This window comes from Gekko japonicus, unplaced genomic scaffold, assembly GCF_001447785.1.
Source record: "Gekko japonicus isolate JY-2015 unplaced genomic scaffold, Gekko_japonicus_V1.1 scaffold890, whole genome shotgun sequence".
Taxonomy (NCBI): Eukaryota; Metazoa; Chordata; class Lepidosauria; order Squamata; family Gekkonidae; genus Gekko; species Gekko japonicus.
This window is the reverse complement of record NW_015167565.1, coordinates 558,735-571,982: the sequence shown is the minus strand read 5'-3', so window position 1 is coordinate 571,982 and position 13,248 is coordinate 558,735. Positions and strand designations below refer to the sequence as shown.

At 50.5% G+C, this 13,248-nt stretch overlaps 1 protein-coding gene across 1 annotated transcript in view; it reads left to right on the top strand.

The window, feature by feature from the left end:
* The window catches only part of GRIK4 (glutamate receptor, ionotropic, kainate 4), a 311,636-nt gene that overhangs the window by 28,656 nt on the left and 269,732 nt on the right, over window positions 1-13,248 (top strand). Inside the window, exon 3 of the mRNA XM_015413813.1 lies at window positions 1,917-2,014. Coding sequence (XP_015269299.1) covers window positions 1,917-2,014 — 98 coding nt within the window. The remainder of the gene's footprint in view (window positions 1-1,916; window positions 2,015-13,248) is intronic.

The following is a 13,248-nucleotide window of genomic DNA, read 5'->3' as shown; positions in this document are numbered from 1 at the left end:
CATGAACAGAGAGAGGAAAGGAATGCAAATATGTCCTCTACAGTATGTTGCTTTAACCTGGGTCATTTCCTCGGTTAATATCATCCATTAACCGCAGTGCAAATAGACCTAAAGTACTGCTGGATGAATCCAGAAAGTCCTCTTGTGGGGTGAGGTGGGGGAAATGGATTCCATTCACACAGTTGAGTGACTCAAGTAGTCAAGTCTGTTCTCTCACTGTGCTGCTTCTGGCTGCAGATGGAGAGGGGCTGGATTGCATCCTCACAGGTGGGTTATGTCCCCCCTCAAAGAAATAAAGTTCTGTGGTTGTTGTGAACTCAGTGAGCCAGTTTGGCGTAGTGGTTAAGTGCGCGGACTCTAATCTGGGAGAACTGGTTTTGATTCCCCCACTCCTCCACTTGCAGCCTTCCTCTTCTTCTTCCTCTTCTTCTTCCTCTTCTTCTTCCTCTTCTTCTTCCTCTTCTTCTTCCTCTTCTTCTTCCTCTTCTTCTTCCTCTTCTTCTTCCTCTTCTTCTTCCTCTTCTTCTTCCTCTTCTTCTTCCTCTTCTTCTTCCTCTTCTTCTTCCTCTTCTTCTTCCTCTTCTTCTTCCTCTTCTTCTTCCTCTTCTTCTTCCTCTTCTTCTTCCTCTTCTTCTTCCTCTTCTTCTTCCTCTTCTTCTTCCTCTTCTTCTTCCTCTTCTTCTTCCTCTTCTTCTTCCTCTTCTTCTTCCTCTTCTTCTTCCTCTTCTTCTTCCTCTTCTTCTTCCTCTTCTTCTTCCTCTTCTTCTTCCTCTTCTTCTTCCTCTTCTTCTTCCTCTTCTTCTTCCTCTTCTTCTTCTTCTCCTCCTCCTCCTCCTCCTCCCTGACCTGGGTAGCCCAGGCTAGCCTGAGTTTGTCAGGTTTCGGAAGCTAAGCAGGGTTGGTCCTGGTTAGCCTTTGGAGGGGAGCCCACCAAGGCAACCACGGGTTGCTCTCCAGAGGCAGGCAATGGCAAGCCACCTCCGAACACCTAACCTGACCTGGATGACCGTGGCCAGACCAATCTCATCAGATCTCGGAAGCTAAGCAGGGTCGGCCCTGGTTAGTACTTGGATGGGAGACCACCTAGGAAGCCCAGGGCTGCTACACAGGGGCAGGTAAAGGCAAACCCCCTCTGTTTACCTCTTGCCTTGAAAAGAAGAAGAAGAGAAGAAGAGATTGGATTTATACCCCGCCCTTCACTGCCCAAAGGAGTCTCAGAGTGGCTTACAAACTCCTTTCCCTTCCCCTCCCCACAACAGACACCCTGTGAGGTGGGTGGGGCTGAGAGAACTCTGACAGAAACGGCTCTTTTTCAAGGACAGCTGTGCCAGAGCTTGTGACTGACCCAAGGTCACATCAGCAGGTGCAAGTGGAGGAGTGGGGAATCAAACCCGGTTCTCCCAGATTAGAGTCCGCACACTTAACCACTACACCAAACTGGCTCTCCTGTGGGGTTGCCATAAGTAGGCTACCGCTTGATGTCACGCTCCACTACCACTACCAGTGAGCTCGGTGGAATACAGAGATGCCAAAGGAGTGTGCTTCTGACTGCAAAAGCCAGCATAGAGCTCTTGTCCTGGGGAGAACTCGGTTCGAATCCTCCTCACCTGGCCACCAAGCTCACGGACGTGGCCTTGGTCTTGTTCAGCCCGGCCTTCCTCACAGGATTACTGGTGAGGATACGGTGAAAACGAAAAGAGCTGTGTATGCCAGCCCTGAGCTCCTTAGAGACAGACAGAGCAGGAGTCAACCGTCTGAGTTTCCAGCAGGCTCCTCTCTGTCCATTGTCTGGAAGAGGATATTGGGCTAGGTGGGCCTGTGTTCTGATCCAGAGGGCTGTATCGACCCTGTTATGGAGACTACCAATAACTCTTCTTTCTTTTCCTTCTGGCTGACTCTTCCGTGGGGACCCCCAGTGTGCCAGATCCTTCCGAAAGGGGTGGTAGCTGTCCTGGGACCCTCTTCCAGCCCGGCGTCGAGCTCCATCATCAGCAATATCTGCGGGGAGAAAGAGGTGAGTGGAAGGTGGCCAGTAACACCGTTCTATCAGAATGGAGCGCTCGGGTGTCCCTTAAAAGGTCTGTGATCAAGGGTGTGTGTGTGTGTGTGTGAATGGTTATGAAAACATTATTCTGAGACAGATGACTGGTCCGTTGAACTCAGTATCGTTCACTCTGATTAGCGGTAGCTTTTCAAGGTTTCGTGCTGCGAAAGGGCCTCTCTCATTACTTGCAGCCTGTCAAATACTGGGTTCCGTGGATGGTCCGACCCCAGACTTAGTGATCAGCTCTCCTTTATTCATGATTCAGCAAGACCAAAAAGCGAAAAAGCCAGGGCAACTGCCCTGTTTAAATAGCATACAACTCCACCCACTTCCCCAAACAACTACCAGTGATGGGCCATTATTAGAACCATTACTTCCCCATTGGCCACCTCCAGAGTCCTGGTGTGCTTTTGTTCTAGAGCTCCAAGCTCAGCCAGTCTCTGGTAGAATCAGTCCTGTAATGTTCCAGTCCCAATACATAACACAGCCTGAAATCCTGTATGTGGGCATGCCAGGGACAGAAGGGGAATCCTCCTGCATCCTCAGTTCTCCCCCTGAGCCATGGCTCTGGGAGTTCTTCCTGTTTAGAAGCCTTCTGCTGGCACAAAACCAGTGGACTGGGGGCAGTGATATTCGAAGCTGGGGTCAGGAGTCCAGCCCAAGGCAGGTCTCGAACTTGAAGGAAGTCAGGCAGAGACTTTGGGCCAAGCTGCATGATACACGTGACACGAGACGCAGTGTGGTGTAGTGGTTAAGAGGGTCGGACCAGCATCTGGGACTCCCAGGTTCAAATCCCCACTCGTGCCATGGAAGCTCACTGGGTGACCTTGGGCAAGTCACACTCTCTCAGCCTAACCTACCTCACAGGGTTGTTGTGAGGATAAAATGGAGGAGAGCAGAATCATGCAAGCTGCCTTGGGTCCCCAGTGAGGAGGAGGAAGGAAGGAAGGAAGGAAGGAAGGAAGGAAGGAAGGAAGGAAGGAAGGAAGGAAGGAAGGAAATATAAGCAATGTTTCCTTTAAGCTGTGGAGTCTTGTGAGCAAAAATTCTACTTTGTGAGCTACTGGCATTAAAGTTGTGAGCAAGCGATTTGGCTACTGCATAAATCTGTTTGCTCTGGAGCCCTCCTTCCTGAGCTGAGACAAAAATGTGTGAGCCGGAGGCTAAAAAACTGTGAGCTAGCTCACACTCACTCAGCTTAGAGGGAACACAGGAGTCCCCTGTCCCAACTTGCAGTTACTTGTAAACTGGGGAAATAACGCGATCAAGCATTCCAGAGAACAATTCAAGAGGAAGTTTTCCTTTCCCTCTGTCTAGGGTTGCCAGGTCCGGTTTGGAAAATACCAGAGACTTTGGGGGTGGAGCCAGGAGAGGGCGGGGCTTGGGGAGGGGAGGGGCCTCAGCATGGCACAATGCCACAGAGTCCCCCCTTCCAAGCAGCCATTTTCTCCAGGGGAGCTGATCTCTGCCAGCTGGAGATGAGTTGTAAAAGCGGGAGATCCCCAGGCCCCACCTGGAGGATGGCAACTCTACCTCTGCCCCCTGTGTGGGGCTCCTGAGGCAAACCAGGCCCCAGAGTACTTGGGAACATTAGTTCCCTGATGTTAACACTTGAATAAAAGTCAGCTTGTCTATTTTGGCTTTCCGCCTGTGCATCACCTGACTGACTCTGGCCAGTGGAGTGAATTGCGGGGTGACAATCACACCTACGGGAAGTCTTCTTTATTCCAATAGGCCAGGACAGATCAGGTGATCGTTCCTGACCCCTATAAAAGCTTCTGAGTCAAGTTTCCTCACAGATCTGAGTAACTTGCGGCTCTTGTGGGTTTCTTTGCACGGCTCCCCTATGTCTTGCGTTGTCTGCCCTAAGGAACTGGATCTGGTATCCAGTTGGTAGGGCTGCCAACTCCGGATTGGGAAATTCCTGGAGAGTTGGGGGAGGCGCCTAGGAGGGGGGGGGGAGTTTGTGGAAGAAGAAGGGTAGCCAGCTCCGGGTTGGGAAATACCTGGAGGTTTGGGGGCGGAGCCTGAGGAGGGTGGGGTTTGGGAAGGAACTTCAATGGGATATAATGCCATAGAGTCCACCTTCCAAAGCAGCCATTTTCTCCAGGTGAATTGATCTCCGTTGCCTGGCGATCAGCTGTACTCCCAGGAGATCTCCAGTTACCACCCGGAGAGTGGCAACCTGAGGAAGAAGGGAGTTTAGCAGGGCTGTGATGCCATACAGGCCATCCTCGGAAGGTGCCACTTTCTCCAGGAGAACTGATCTCTCTAGTGTGGGAGAACGCCAAGCCTCACCTGGATGTTGGCATCCCTAGGCATCAGTTTGCAGAGTACCAGGTCTTAAGAAGACTTCATCGATTTAGATCTTCAGGGAGAGCCACTTTGGTGTAGTGGTTAAGAGCGCGGACTCTAATCTGGGAGAACCGGGTTTGATTTCCCCACTCCTGCACAGACAGCTGCTGGCATGACCTTGGGTCAGTGACAAGTTCTCTCAGAGCTGTCCTCTCCAGGGCAGTCCTCGAACGAGCTCTCTCAGCCCCACCTACCTCACAGGCAATGTTCCCTCTAAGCTGCAGAGCCTTGTGAGCAAAAATGCTACTTTGTGAGCTACTGGCATTAAAGTTGTGAGCGGGTGATTTGACTACTGCATAAATTAGTTTGCTCTGGAGCCCATCTTTCCTGAGCAAACCCAAAAATGTGTGAACCGGAGGCTAAAAACCTGTGAGCTAGCTCACACTAACTCAGCTTGGGGGGAACACTGCTCACAGGGTGTCTGTTGTGAGGAGGGGAAGGGAAAGGAGATTGTAAACCGCTCTGAGACTCCTTCGGGTAGTGAAGGGCGGGGTATAAACCCAATCCTCCTCCTCCTCCTTCTTCACAGTGACCAAAATATTCACTGACCGCCACCCCCACCCCCTTAATTCCACCTTTTCCTATCTGTTGGCAGCCTGTGTTTTCTCCTCTCTGCGTCTGCAGCTTCAGTGTCACCCCCCCCCCCTTCATTTGCTTTCTTCTGTCGTGAGCCATCACAGCCAATTAGGGATCAGACAGGAAACAGGATGACATCATGACACCACAGATTCCACAGGGTGATGTCACTGAGGGAAGATGTGACTGGCTCCATCTGAGGGGCAGTGTTTCCCGGACCGCTCTCATGGGAGAATCCAGCCAATCGAATTGCGGATGGCCTGTTCACTAAATCGGCTTCCCTTCCCTCCTGCTCTTGACGCACTCCTCAGACAGGTGCCGAAGGAGAGGAGCTTTCCGGCTCTAATAGACGTGTTTGCAAAAAGCTTCCTTCTCAGTTCAGCGCTAGACCTCGGCTTGTGCTCCATGACAGTCAAAAAACTAAAATCTGCGCCTGAACTCCCAGTAACACCATTAGCTTGCACATGACCCTTCTGGGAGTTCACGGCATCCTTTGTTTGGGAGTTTTTGCGCATAATAGAAAATCCATTTGATCTGTTTCCAAGCGGCGGCCCGATTGAATATTTTATAAACTCTGCACCGCCTTGTGCTGATCCGTCTCCGTTCCCAGGAAACGGAGCCCGGCGCTCGTATTTCATCTGCCTAACTCCTGCCTGGCATCTCTCTACCGTTTAGCGGGGCTCCGTGGCGTCTCCCTCACTGCCAAGCTTCTAGACTGACTGAAAGTCAACAAGTCAATAGGAGGCATCCACAAATGAATTGCCATCATTTGCCGCCTTCAGATTGTGTGAGGCCGGTGAAGAGGAGAGCCCGTCCTTTCCCGGAATTTTCTGACTTGGAATAAAACTCTAGTTTTATTCTGAGCCACATTCTAGGCCAAGAGGGCACAGGAAGAGGGCAGGATGTGGGCACAGAATTCTGCTTCCTGTTTTCATTTGCGAGGAAAATAAGCATGTTTCTAATCCGTATGGTCAAAGCAACGGTATTCCCAGTAGTAATGCATGGCTGCAAGAGTTGGACCATAAGGAAGGCTGAGCACCAAAGGATAGATGCTTTCGAATTATGGTGCTGGAGAAGTCTCTGGAGAGTCCCTTGGACTGCAAGGAGATCAAATCAGTCAGTCCTAAAAGAAATCAACCCTGACTGTTCCCTGGAAGGACAGATACTGAAGCTGAAGCTCAAATACATTGGCCACCAGAGGAGAAGGGAGCACTCACTGGAGAAGACCCTGATGCTGGGAAAGATTGAAGGTCAAAGAAGAAGGGGGCTGCAAAGGATGAGATGGTCAGACAGTGTCATCGATGCAACAAACATGAAATTGAGCCAACTTCAGAGGACAGCGGAAGACGGGAGGGCCTGGCATGATGTGGTCCATGGGGTTGCAGAGAGTTGGACTCGACTGTGTGACTGAACAACAACCACTAATCCCAAACAGCTGATACGGTGCATTGCGTATGTGGAGATTAGGGTTGCCAATCTCAAGGAGGAATGTAGCAACAGAGAGATCATGGGTAGGATGCAAACAGTGAAGAAAACAGCCGTGATGTATAATGAAAATATATACTTAGACTGCTGTGTTGCAGTGAGTAGTATTTCATCAACAAGTAGTCAAGATGTACGCATCCACACTAACAGAATTTGCGTATACTCCCGTTTCACATGACCGCTTTATCTCAGTGTGCTGCATGAATAACATTAGTGTACACGTCAACCATTGTGATCCGTGAACTTGACACAAGACATTCTTCCCTCTTCAATGGAACAAAATCTTTACGTGCTCATTAAGCTCATTACGTGCTCATTAAGCTCACTTGTGTCAAATTCATGGATTACAATTGTTGATATGTAAACTTAGATAAAGCAGTCATGTGAAACGGGAGTATATGCAAATCCCGTTCGTGTGGATGCATACATCTTGACTACTTGTTGATGAAATCCTACTCACTGCAACACAGCAGTCTAAATATATATTTTCATTATACATCACGGCTGTTTTCTTCATTGTTTGCAATCTCAAGGAGGAAGCTGGAGATCTTCCAGAAGAACAACTGATCTCCAGGCTGCGGAGATCCCTTCTCCTGGGGAAAAAATTGCTGCTTTGGAAAGTGGACTCTGGGGCATTATGTACAGCTCCACCCCCAAGATCGCCAGGTATTTCCCAACCAGAGCTGACAACCCTGCTCCACCTGTTGATCTCACCTGTGTTGATCATGGCCTCCCCAAGGAGACAAAGGGACTTGTGAAGTCACAGGAGACCATTCTGCAATTCTGGCCTTTAAAGAGATTTGACGAATAGGGTTGCCAGCTTCCAGGTGGCACCTGGAGATCTCCTGCTATTACAGTTGATCTCCAGACAACCAAAATCAGTTCCCTTGGAGGAAATGGCTGCTTTGGAGGGTAGACTGTATGGCCTTATACCCTGCTGAGGTCCCTCCCCACCCCAAACCCCACCCTCCTGCGGCTCCACCCCCAGCACCTCCAGGTATTTCCCAGTCCCGTATTGGCAGCCCTGTGATGACCACTGCAAGGGGAACTGGTTTTTGTTTTCCTTATCCAATTCCGTGGGTTGTTGGCCTTGGGTGTGGATTTTTCTTTTTGACCAAAATCACTTGATGCGTCTCATTCTGCGGTCCTTCCCACCAGTCTCTCCTGTTGTTGTTATTTTAAGCCAGCGAAATTTGCAATGCATGAAAAAAAAAATTACGGCTTAACAATTTATATCTCTGTCAAAACTGAAATGGTAGACTTTTACTCCTATCCGGTTCTGTTCCGTGCATATCTTATGCTTTTGCTTTGCTATATATTTTATGTTCATAATCCCTTGTAAGTTGTAAGTATAATAGACTTCTGCATTGTTAATTCCTTTTGGGAAACCCAGAGGAATAAAACTGTATTCAAAGGAGGGGTGGGGGAGCTGTAGGGAGCATTCCGTTGTCAGCAACGATACATCACAGGCATTCTCCGGTGACTACAGTGTGTCTTTGTGCAGTCTGTGGACGGAGACACAATGCGTAGCCTCTTGTGGTGTCTGTAGCAATTGATTGGTGGGCCTCCAATAACTAGGGCAGATTATTCAGCTGTTTGTTTGATTGCAGCCAATATATTTTACTCAGTAGTGCTCAACAGGAGCTGCTGAGTTCCCAGCCAGCTGCTATCGGCGATGTTCTGTACCGCTTTAAGAACATTGCTAGCTGTCTTGCTAGACAGGCCTCCTAAGCCCCTGTGGGTTATCCTTGATGAAATATGGAGGATCTTCTTCAAGCTCCAAGCCAGGAGTGTCAAACATGTGGCCCGGGGGCCGGATCAGGCCCCCGGAGGGCTTCCATCAGGCCCGCAGTGGAACTGGCCATCTCCTGCTTCCAATTCTGCTGCTGCACCACAGCTTGCTTCGCCAGACTCTCTTAATCACTCGGCCACTTCATGTTTTAACCTGGGTCCTAGACTCAGAACTCTGAGCATGAGATTTCTGTCGTGAATGTCAATAAATCAAAACTAGGTTTGCAGCGAATGTTTTAAGCATGCTTTCATTTTAAGTAAAAAAAAAAAAATCCCCTTTGTGTTTGTGTCCTTTCTAAAGTTTATATCTCCGCTACCTGGCATTACATTTTATGGCACACGTGGCCCGGCCCAACAAGGTCTCATTTATGTCAACATATATTTATTGCAACAGCCCAGACATTTTGATGCAATAATTCAGAGCAAGAGGTGTCCGTTATCAGACACTGCTAAATAAACAAAATATTGCAAGGGTGCTAATGTTTTAAGCATGCTTTTATTTTAAGTTAAAAAACCACCTTTGTGTTTGTGTCCTTTATATAAAGTTTATCTCTCCGCTACCTGGCCTTACATTTTATGACACACGTGGCCCGGCCCGACAAGGTCTCATTTATGTCAGATCTGGCCCGCGTAAGAAATGAGTTTGACACCCCTGCTCTAAGCTCTCTCTGACAATTTTGTCACTCCCATTTTGGTATCCTGCTGACCCCGGGAACACCCTCCATCAGTTCCCGCACCTGGCTCCCGCCCTACCTGCTGCCAGGAATTCCTAGTCTGCCCCTCGCCCACTCCTGATTTGTGTCCTGTTTCTCCAGCTAAACCCGCCACTGCTTCATGCCGCCTACCTGCCCAGCTCAGATTGAGAACATTCTTCAGCGTTAGATCACCCATCATTAGGAGCTCTTCCTTATATTCGTCCTAATTTACTTTTAACTCAGTCCATTGATCTTCGCTATTTTTCATTTGTTCCGTCACTGAGCACTCGCGCTCTTCGGCAAGCCGGCCGGCTCTCCGCTGTCAGAGGGAGAAGGCGGCAGGTGATTCTGATTGCAAGATTCACACACACTGAAGAAGAAGAAGGGCCCTTCACTACCCGAAGCAGTCTCCAAGGGGCTTACAATCTCCTTTCCCTTCCCCTCCCCACAACAGACACCCTGTGAGGTCGGTGGGGCTGAGAGGGCTCTTTTGAGGACTGCCCTTGAGAGAACAGCTCTGAGAGAACTTGTGACTGACCCGAGGTCACACCGGCAGCTGCATGTGGAGAAGTGGGGAATCAAACCCAGTTCTCCCAGATTAGAGCCCGTGCTCCTAACCACTACAGCAAACTGTCTCTTGTATTGCAAACACATGAAGCGGCACTGTTGAAGAGGCCCGTGTGGCTGTCTTTCTGCAGGTGTCGTGGGTACGAGGTCTGCTGAGGCTGACTACTCCTCAGATGAGGAAGAGGCAGGGAGCAGCCCAGCCTCCACTGGAGTCAGCCCAGAAGAAGAACCCTCAACTATACCTGAGGAGGAAGTGTCCCCAGCAGCTGCACAGGAGGTGCAGCCAGAAGGAGAGGCCGTTCCTGAGCCTGGCCCAGCACCCCCAGTTGCAGACCCCCCCCCCAAAGGCCAGACCCCCCGCCTAGTTCTCCTGAGTGCCCCAGACGCAGGGTATGCCAGAGGCTGACTATGCAGGAGCGAAGAAGGCGTGCCAGACTCCAGCTCCTGCAGAGGCAGAGGGAAGAGCTGTAAGCCTTTGCAGACTCAACCCCAGGGAAGGAAGGACCCGTCCAAATCACTCAGCACACCTGTTTCAACAGGGCAGCAACTTTGCTCACTGAGACCTGCTCCTGCGTGTGTGCAGCAGCCGCTCCTTGTCCTTGCAACCTTGACTTGACCTCCTGGCTCTTTGACTTTCGGCTCTGACTGACCTTGATTCTGGACTGTGTTTACAAGCTTCCAGTGTGTGGTCTCTGTGGCAGCCAGCCGAGACAGCACAGCAGGACAATTTCATGGTGTGTGTGGGGGGATATCCCAGGAACAGTCTCTTAGTGGGTTCAGAGGGTGTGGGTGTAGCAACGGGAAGTGAACAGAGCGGGCAGTAGGACCCAGTAATGGCAGAGCCATACATTGAAATTGGAAAAGATCCCTGTTCTGCATGGTTTCAAGGGAGCAGGACCTAATGAGAGCTGGTGTGAGCAGGCAGCCAGTGGCCAGCTTTGACCCCAGGCTCCTGCCAAGGGCGGATGGCCCCCTGCCCTTGTCTCCCATTTCCTGCCACCACTCCTATAGCTAGCAGGAGAAAAATGATGTAAAAAAAACCCCCCAACCATTAGAGGAGGAGGTAGAGGAGAAGAAGAAGAAGCAGTGGCGGCGGCGGCGGAGGAGATTGGATTTATACCCCACCACTGCTGGAAGGAGTCTCAGAGCAGCTTACAAACTCCTTTCCCTTCCCCTCCCCACAACAGACACCCTGTGAGGCAGGGCTTTTTTGGTAGAAAAAGCCCAGCAGGAACTCATTAGCATAATAGGTCACACCCAACAGCAGAAACCCATTAGCATATTAGGCCACACCCCACACGTTACCAGAAGTGTGGTCATCCAACCACACCCACCTTTTGCTTCTTATTCTGTTTACTTTGTGGTCAAAACCCTGGGCTTTTTTTGTAGCAGGAACTCCTTTGCATGTTAGGCCACACACCCCTAATGTAGCCAATCCTCATGAGTGTCTGCTGTTAGGTGTGGCCTGTTATGCTAATGAGTTCCTGCTGGGCGTGGCCAACTCAGGAGCCAGCCGGAACTCCGTTCCTGTGCGTTCCTGCTCAAAAATAGCCCTGCTGTGAGGTAGGTGGGGCTGAGGGAGCTCTTCCCATAACTGTCCTTGAGAGAACAGCTGTGAGAGAACTTGTGACTGACCCAAGGTCACACCAGCAGCTGAATGTGGAGGAGTGGGGAATCAAACCCGGTTCTCCCAGTTTAGAGTTTGTGCTCCTAACCACAACTGTACAGCATGTTATCACTTCCAAGAAAAACCCAGAAGAGTCATCAGTCTGTTGCACGAATTGCCAGAAACTATAGCTTTACCATAGAGTTTCCAGAGCAACCCTGCCCCTGCACCAACTCCTGCCTGCCTGATACGTGACAATTTGCTCATCCCCCCCCTCCCAATGCACTGTCATCCTGTGTTGTCTATTGTACATTTTGCGAAACATTTCTGGACCCCCAAGAGGCCCAACATGTTTCTCTGCAGGGCAGATGTTTCATTTCGGCTAGACAGGAAGGGAAGAGAAGTGTGGTTTCTCCTTGCGGGCCCGGAGCTGAGGCAGAGAGGCTGCAAGAACTGCGCAAGGTCATGCAAGAGCTAGGAGATGGACCCCGAATCCTCTCCCTGCCAGTCCCTCCGTTCGATCGGCAGCTGTTACTGTGAGGCTGAGAGTCCATCTGGCATGACGGAAGGAGCGGCAAACCCGTCCTGTGGGTGCCCCGTCTGCTGTAGTTAAAGGAAGCTGCCCGGGGGCTCACAGTCTGCTGTCTTCCCTGTTAAACAAGCCGGGCCTGAGCAATACGGAGCGGAATCAAGGCAGATAGCGGCTGATTGCTCTTTAGCTTTTCTGTTAGGAACCAAGCTGCTCTCGCCTCCAGTAAAGCAGCCACTGCAGCTGGTTAACAGCTTCCCCCTGCCCAGAAGAGCGCAGTTGCCGGCACGGGGCAATCGCTACCGGAAGCCCCGGTAATGGAAGCAAAGAGGACTTGATGTTCCTCTAATGGAGCAGAACCAGATGTTTTCCCTTTGCCACCTTCTGTTTCTTCCGAAACATCCGCTTTGCAAAAAAGAGGGAGGATTCCTTTTTGCTCCTATCCCGCAACGCTCCCAAGCCGGGTTGTTCCTTTTTGATCTCCCTCCTACGGTGCTCTGCTTGTACCAGGTCCCCAAGAGCACCGGAAGTCGGCTTTGAAGAAGCCGCTGGTATCTCCCCGCTCAGGTTCTCTGCCAGGCTGTATTTCCCAGGGAAGCGGGCCGACTCCCTTGCCTCTCCTTTGATTTATTAATGGCAAATGAGCTATTATTAGGACTCGTGGCTGAGGTCCCTCCGGAGAACAAGTCTTACAGTAACAGATTCTGCTCTGCAAATATAACAGTGCAAGTCTAGCTGGGCAGGCAGGGAGGGCTCGGGGCCCTCCTTGGGGATAAGGGAAGAAACATAATAAGAACATAAAAGAAGCCAATGTTGGGTCATGCCAATGGCCCCTCCAGTCCAATACTCTGTGTCACATAGTGGCCAAAAATACCAGGTGCCATCAGGAGGTCCAGCAGTGGGGCCAGGACACTAGAAGCCCTCCCACTGTTGCCCCCCCCAGCACCAAGAATACAGAGCATCACTTGCCCCAGACTGAGAGTTCCTATCTATACCTTGTGGCTAATGACCACTGATGGATCTCTGCTCCATATCTTTATCTAATTCCCTCTTGAAACCGTCCATGCTTCCTGTGGAAGTGAATTCCATGTATTCATCACTCTCGGCTTTGGCGCCTTTGCAGCCACGCTCCCACAAGAAGGAAGCGGAACGTTCTGCAACCTGACCACTCCCGCTAATTCTGCTACAAGAATATGTTTCGCAAATGAAAGGTATTGCAGAAACCTGCGAGATGAAACATGGAAACATAGAGCTGGAAGAGATCTCTTTAAATATTTGAAAGGCTGTCCTTTGGAGGAGGGCAAGGAGCTGTTTCATTTGGCAGCAGAGGATGGGACCCGAAGCAACGGTTTTAAATTACATGCAGAAAGGTATCGGCTGGATATTAGGAAAAACTTTTTCACGGTCAGAGTGGTTCAGAGGTGGAATCAGCTGCCTAGGGAGGTGGCGAGCTCCCCTTCACTGACAGCTTTCAAGAAGAGGCTGGACGGATATTTGTCAGAAATGCTTGAGGCTGGTCCTGCACTGGGCAGGGGGTTGGACGAGATGGTCTGTATGGCCTCTCCCAACTCTACGATTCTATGATCCAAGGGTCCAACCC